Source organism: Mytilus edulis, chromosome 11 (genome assembly GCF_963676685.1).
Source record: "Mytilus edulis chromosome 11, xbMytEdul2.2, whole genome shotgun sequence".
NCBI classification, from domain to species: Eukaryota; Metazoa; Mollusca; class Bivalvia; order Mytilida; family Mytilidae; genus Mytilus; species Mytilus edulis.
Genome location: NC_092354.1, coordinates 5,126,146 through 5,134,044, shown reverse-complemented (window position 1 = coordinate 5,134,044; position 7,899 = coordinate 5,126,146). Strand labels below are relative to the sequence as shown.

General features: G+C 28.6%; 1 protein-coding gene across 6 annotated transcripts in view; it reads right to left on the bottom strand.

Annotated features, from left to right (window-relative positions):
- Nucleotides 1-1,218: 1,218 nt before the first annotated feature.
- Nucleotides 1,219-7,899, bottom strand: part of LOC139493916 (disintegrin and metalloproteinase domain-containing protein 10-like) — a 60,194-nt gene continuing 53,513 nt past the window's right edge. For 3 of the 6 annotated variants that reach the window (XM_071282075.1, XM_071282076.1, XM_071282080.1), the window contains one exon: nucleotides 1,219-3,063. In XM_071282075.1, the coding sequence (XP_071138176.1) occupies nucleotides 2,926-3,063 (138 nt within the window). In that variant the 3' untranslated portion in view covers nucleotides 1,219-2,925. Of the gene's footprint in view, nucleotides 3,064-4,805; nucleotides 4,837-7,899 lie in introns of all 6 variants that reach the window. The other 3 variants (XM_071282077.1, XM_071282079.1, XM_071282078.1) reach the window with 3 other exon arrangements.

Genomic DNA, 7,899 nt, shown 5'->3' with positions numbered 1-7,899 from the left:
TGTTGAAACCACATAATAAATTACAAGTTTGTTGAAACCACATAATAAATTACAAGTCTGTTGAAACCACATAATAAATTACAAGTTTGTTGAAACCACATAATAAATTACAAGTTTGTTGAAACCACATAATAAATTACAAGTTTGTTGAAACCACATAATAAATTACAAGTCTGTTGAAACCACATAATAAATTTGTAAACAGATAAACATTAAAAAATAAATACAATGGAATCTGAATATTATATACTATAAGATGGACATTTTCTTAAATACGTCTTTATGGGGAGGCTTTTCCTCATGTACCATTCAAAAGATAAATATGTATATGGTTTCTAGAAAAATGGTTCTAAATTCCCCCACAACCCTACGAAAACACCCCAAACTTGAATGGAATAGCCCTTACCTATCTTTTATAAAAATCCCTATCATCTATCAATCAGCTTGTAACTATAAAAAATATTTTTAATCAATAAAACCCACATTTCTACCTCTCAATTGAAGTCATTGTTTTTTAACTTTTAAACCTGACAAACATTTCAACAATAACTACAACAGGAATTGCACTATGACATTAAGAAATTAAGTTTCTATGAACGTTTTTTTTTCAAAAGGAAAGATAAAAGGACAAAAGTTTATTACAAAAAATACATTTCTTAGAAACAAAATCAATGTTCTCAGTCACTTAATGGTAATAGTCATAAATAATTCAAAGGTCATGTTATTTTTTTTCAACTAAGAATTTTTTTTGCAAATCAAAAATATGCAAAGTGTGCTAGAAATGTTAAGCTGATACAACCTCCCATCTTTATTTAACAAGAAAATCAACATAATATTTAAAAAATGTTGGCTTATTGAAGAAAAAATACCCCACTTATATTGCACTATCATTTAGGGATATTGCCCCTTGTAGCTTTGTGCAATAGGATATCTAAATTGGGTTATTATCAAATATTTTAAGACAAAAGCTCTAATTTGTTGTTCTTTGTAATAGAACAGACTCAATCTTCAGTAACTAATAAACATATATATATAATAAAAAAGGAGGAAGATAATATACAAAACAACACATTGTTAAAACTGTTTGTAAGAATGTGAAAGAATAATTTTGTTTACGAAAAATGTGTATTGAAAAAAAATCTGATCTCCCATTGCACTTTATAAGATAAAATTTCTACTGCATAATATAAAGATGTTCGCTACTCTTGCTTTTTACTCTTTGTCTGATATTCAGAATCCTCTGGTTGTATCCATGTAAAAACCCTACTCTTATAATTTATTACATATCAATTTAAAAAGCCATTTTCAAAAATCTTATAAAATATTTTCATAGTTTTTGAAAGAAAGCTGAATGTGCCAATGTTAAATGATGAATCTAGAGAGAGTAATTTCCCGTTAAATTTGCTATTGATTATTATCTCAAAAACAAGAACAAAGTGTTCTTGAGCTATAATTTTTTTCTACATTCTAAGTTCCTTCATTTCTTTACTATCAATTTATGAGTCTTTTAAAAATTTATTATTTTAAAACCGAGGAGCGAACATCCTTAAGATGAATTTACTGATACATCACAATACAAGGTTAATCTCAAGGTCAATCAATTCTCAAGGTCAAACTATTCTCTAACCACACATATCCGTCATTCAAAAAACATATTTCATAAAATAACAATAACATTACTGAGATTAATCTCATATCTTAATAGTTAGGTTATATTTCCATTATATTCAAGGTGGGCTTTGATCATTGAGAAGCTTTATGTTTCCTTAACAATACAATGTGATTAAAACATTTGAATGATTTTACAGAGTTATCTCCCTGTGGTGTCAAGTACCACCTTAAACATCATCTCTGTACTATTTAGAATGTCTTAATTATTTCATTCTAGTTGACTCAATAGCTAAAAGCAGTTTTAGGCAGACATTTTTAGAAATATAAATTTTTAAGTAATCTGTTGACACAAAGATATGTCTAGCCTTTAATTTTAGTACAATGCAAATATTCATTTTTGAATCAAAACATGTTAACAATACAAAACATTCAAGGTCTGTGTGCTGGAGTATATAACCTCCATGGAAATTTAAAACTAAGTAAACATTTCAAATATAAATTTCCTTTACATTTAAGTGCATATGTACCAGGTTTAGAGGAGATAAAAAAAGAATATTTATTACAGATGTAGTTTACTGATATTGAAAATATATAATGTTTTTAACACGCACTGTCAAAAACTTAATGACATCATGATTTGTGATTTATCCTAATTTTAAAACGGATGGATTCATTTATTTTGGTGGATATCAATTTTCATGGATTGAGAAAAAATGCATTTACTGGAAATCAGATTTCATGGTTTTTCCCCAAGTCTTATAAGATAGAATATTTTGATATATTTGTACTTCATTCAATATTTAAATTCATGACTCACCTTGACCAAAATTAATCCACGAAAATTGGTATTCTACAAATAATAAATGAATCCACATTGTGATGAAGAACAGCATCCTCAAATTAAAGACCAAAAAAAGACTTTCAACGCCCAATATGAAACTGTAGCATTTTTTGTTTTGCAAAATTTAAAAGATTTGGAATTCAATTTTATACTGTAACAATAATAACAATATGAATATTCATAACAACATAATTTTATCACATGAATATTCATTAGAATTAATTTGAATGACAAAGTTTTGTGAATTCAATTTTAATTATCTATCATATACTGTAACACTAATAATAATATGAATCTTCGTAAACCCAATTATTCCATTCCATGAATATTTATTTATATCTATTTGAATGACAACGTTTTGTTATGAATATTCATAACCACTTACTTATATCTCATGAATATTGATTAGTAATAATTTAAACGACAATGTTTTGTTTCTAATGGCTGAAAGATATATCATTTTGCTATGGCACCTATACTCTTGCATCCTTTCCCTTCTTGCCGGGACTCTTGCCAGGACTTTTGCCCCTACCACCTTTGCCATGTTTAGGATGAGGCTTGCTAGAGGAGGATGCTGATGATGAGTATGGTGGAGGGGGTCCCATTGGAGACTGAAAAAGAAAATGTAATTAATTTACATAAATTTACATATGATTTTCAAATTTTAAGAACAATAACTAGGAAAACTCTTTTTTTTCCATTTCTATCATCTTCATATTATGCGGAGAAAACTGGATCACAACCATTGGCTAGCAAAGATGCTTTCTAATAAGACATCCTTACAAAATGACATTATTAGTTTAGTTTTTCTGTTTCCGTAATATATTTTCTCAGCATAAAATTCATAATTTTAATGCAGACAACTCTATATGTCATGACATAAATTCTTTTCATATTTCAAATTTACCTCTTATTGTGTTGAAAACATTTCCATTAAGAATAAACATTATTTTTTTGTAAAATCAAAAAATTACCTTTAATTAACGATAAACAACTGACTCTAGTCAATTACAACTAGCTTACATCGATATACAAATAACTTCAATTGCCATCACCTACATAATGATACCATCTAATAGATAAACTATTAACTCATATTGATGGGGTTTTTAAACCTGGTCTAATTTATTTTTTTAAATTTCAAATCACATGCAGAAACATGCATAGTAACATTTTACACTACAGGTTTTTATATTTAGATTTTATTATGATAAATAGTTTCAGGTACTAGACAATCTCTATTGGATTGTAATTTTTATGTTTGACCTAAGCTTCTATAGTTTACATGATAACAGCCAGCAAGTTTTAAAAGGTATTTCAAGGGCTGTAACTCTGAATCATTTCTACAAGATGTATGTCCAATTTCCAAGTTTAATTTAAATGCATTTAGTCTTGCTGACTTTATGAAATAAAATTTTTAAACTTAGCTCCGATAATTTTCACAATAAGTATTAATAATAGCTAAAAATATCTAAAACAATTATATAATTAAGGGACTATAACACCAAAAGAAGTTATCAGATTTTTCTGATGCTGACAAACAGTAAAACCTGTTTTCATAGACCATCCTTAAGGAAGATCAAAATAATTGGTCTCATAATTAGTTATCAAAGGTACCAGGATTATAATTTAGTACGCCAGACGCGTGTTTCGTCTACATAAGACTCATCAGTGACATAAGACTCATCAGTGACGCTCAAATCAAAATAGTTGTAAAGCTAAACAAGTACAAAGTTGAAGAGCATTGATGATCCAAAATTCCCAATAGTGGTGCCAAATACGGATAAGGTAATCTATTCCTGGGATAAGAAAGTCCTTAGTTTTTCGAAAAAATCAAAGTTTTGTAAACAGGAAATTTATAAAAATGACCACATAATTGATATTCATGTCAACACCGAAGTGCTGATTACTTATAGATTTTTTAACTTCATAAGACAGGGGGTCTTTTACTTCTAATGCAGGTTCAATCAATATAAAATATAAAACTACAAAGGCACCTTGAACTAATGGGCTTATAAGTTATAACAAAGGTTTTTTTCTGTTTTTGCTTAATCCATGTGATCTCTTTAGCAGATTTGACTGTACTTTTTCAATGAGATTCTTTAAGAAAAGTTTGCAGACGATGGCCGCAAAGAGATGACAAAAGCTCAAATGGTTCTTCAGACAAGGTGAGCTCAAAATGAAGAGGTATAAGCTGACATATATAAAACCTGTCCAAATAAACGAAGTGGGTTGAAATCAGAACTAAGCAAAATATACCATGATAAAAATAGAATATCTTTAAATAGATAAGGTAAAAATAGAATATCTATAAATAGATGAGGAATATATCAATTGTATATTGTTAACTTACCACATTACATGTGAGACACATGCATGTTTTTCTATAAATAGATATGGTAAAAATAGAATATCTATAAATAGATATGTATATTGTTGACTTACCACATTACATGTAAGACACATGCATGTTTTTCTATAAATAGAATTATAATTTCATCTTTAAGCTAAACTGCTACGTTGTATAAATAGTATTTAAAAGCTGCTTTATAACACTTATATATATATAGCAACATTTATAAACAAAGCAACTAAATACTGATGATGAAATATAAAAAAAAATTCATTCGTGTCCTGATTTAAAATCACAAGAATGGTTTTTAATCCCAGGTCCAAAAACCACAAGGTCAATTCATTTATAAATAAATAATTACATATAAGAATTTCAAACTTTATTCAAAGTTTCTTAAAAGTGATTAAATGCACAACAGGTATAGAATCAGGTCTGACCAAGTCAACTTTCAAATTTATTTAATGAATATTTAATTCAAATGATTTGTCAAAGATATCAACATATTGTCCATAAATACAGATAGCAAACACAGACTGACTAAGACACCACCGTGACCAAACAGAAAGCTAGCTTAAAGTCTATTACTGGATTTCTGTTCGACACAAATGGTCAATACTTATCCCTAACTATCATCTCATTTTTTTTAAAACGTAAAAAATAAGAAAACAACTGATTAACATATGTGTGTTAATAAATAATATCCACTAGACATTGTTATGTGCAGTTCACCCTACAGACCCTCAGTGCATGCTGTATAGTGTGTGCTATGTTTGTCTAGCTCTATACAAGGGGAGACAACTTGATTCCTTCATAGTTTCGAAAACCAATAGCATTAGAATTGATTTAATATCTTGATTATTGTGAAAACAAATCTTCTTTTAAACTTTTTCCAAAAACTTTGCAAGGTAGGACTTTTGCTATTTTGAATTAATGTCATGATTTTTTTCTTCTCAAATATAAGATCTTTCAGGAAGGTCAAATGAAAAATGTCAAATAAAACCATGCAGAAGTATAATTGATATTGCATATTTTGTTTCTGTAACAAGTTTCATCTAAATGTTGTTTTTTGGTTGTCTTAGTTAGTTCCTCTATTTGTTTCAGTTAATTCTGGTGCTGGTGGTTTGTGTTGGTGGGCCGTGTAGTACTGTCCAATAATAAATTTAATTAACTTTTGTTATCTTTTTTAAGGGGTCCTAAACCCAAGTTTAGTAAAGTAATATACATTGATATATGCAGTTAGCAACCAATGTGTTAATTAAATATCATGATGTACCTGTCTTCCTTTTTAGACTTAAATTTTATATAAGGAACTAATTACATTAACGGTAGCAATTTTCCTGCACCAGATGCACATTTCGATAATACATGTCTCTTCAGTGATGCTTGTGGCCAAAATATTTGAAATCCAAATTTTATTTAAAAGATGAAGAGCTATAATCCAAAAGGTCCAAAAATCATACGTTTTTAAAAAAAATGAACATTTGTTGAAAAATTACATTTCATTTTACTTTACAAATATCACCAGGGATAATTCCACTATACAGTTTAGGGCCGCTTAAATAGGCCAGCGGCCCCAAAAAAATGTACATGAAAATTAATTCCCAATTCAGGAAAATAAAATAAAAATCAATATTTCCAGAAAAGTTTCTGTCACCGATTAAGGCAACTATAATTTTTCATAGTTTGTTGTCAAAATGTTTTAAAAGCCGGATAAGAATGCTGTTTACGATCGCATTTTATTAACAACGATTTAATTATGTCAACATGTGGCAAACAATTTTAGCAGCCGAATTCAATTGATTAATATGTTATGGGAGTATTCGATCTTGTAAAAGCAGATCGCCCAGCAGGTTGATAAAAATGGGTGTCAAAGCAGACCTCGGCAGAGAGCAAATTTAAATTTTGATATAACATTGATGGATAAAGTTAAATGGGCGCCAATCTCGTAAAAGCAGATCCCCCAGCAGAGCCAGTTATATAATATGATGAAAACGTGTTTTGTAAAAGAAATTATTTCCTCAAAAGACAAAAGTTTGAGCGTTTTTTGAAAATAATGTTGATGATAGACCATTCATGAAATACGATGTCATCATAATGGAACTATTTCAAAAGATTTGAAGATGATCCAAATAATTGTTAAGGCTTTAAATATCTTATCAATTAAGTATATGAACTTTTGTAATTGCTTTTCTGAATTCGACAATTGACCAGTTCAATTTGAAATCCATTTGAATCAAGGTAAATTTATAGAGATGACCTGCTGTTGAAAAATACCTGATGAATGATTTTTTTTCAGTGGTTTATGTTAGCTGAAATATATGTTTTTGTAATAGGCCTAGGTAGCTATAGCTAAGTTGATAGACTAGTACATCATGTTCAATGATATTCATGTAATAACAGTAGCCCATCCAGAATTATTCAAAATGTTACAACTTACATGAACATTAGTGTACAGGTTAAACTTAATAATATACATTTTCCTTTTTTACAGGAAAATAATGTTATTTCGTCTTAGTTTTATGCTTAAAAAATTCCCAATTAGAATAAAAATTCCCAATTTGATGTTCAAGGGACCCATTTGAAAACACCTGGAATCATCCCTGATCACCAACAATTTCAATGTAACTAGCAGAAACAATATTGTAAGTTAAGGGATACAATGTGCACACAAGTTTGTATAGTTCAACAAACACAACAAGGAGGAACAAAAAAGCACATGAAACAAAGACAAGAAAACTGAACAAAGATAAACAAAAATTAGTAAAGAAATAACAGATAAAAAAATCTGCAATTTATAATTTTTTTTTAAATTGAAAGAGAGTGTATATGAATCCCAGAAATTTCAGGCCATCCTAAAACAATTCTATTATAAATATATCTGAAAATAGTCATGAATCGAAAAGGGACAGCTTTTCACATCAGTGAACAAAAACTGTAAAACTTAAAAAACAAAATTATTTTTTTGGATGATCAAAATAGTCAATTGACCCTTTGTGAGTTATTGCCCTTTAAAGTCAATTTTTCACATTTATTTTTAATTGGATAATAGCAATTGGTCACTTTACCACAGAATTGCCATTAGTTATTAGTATAA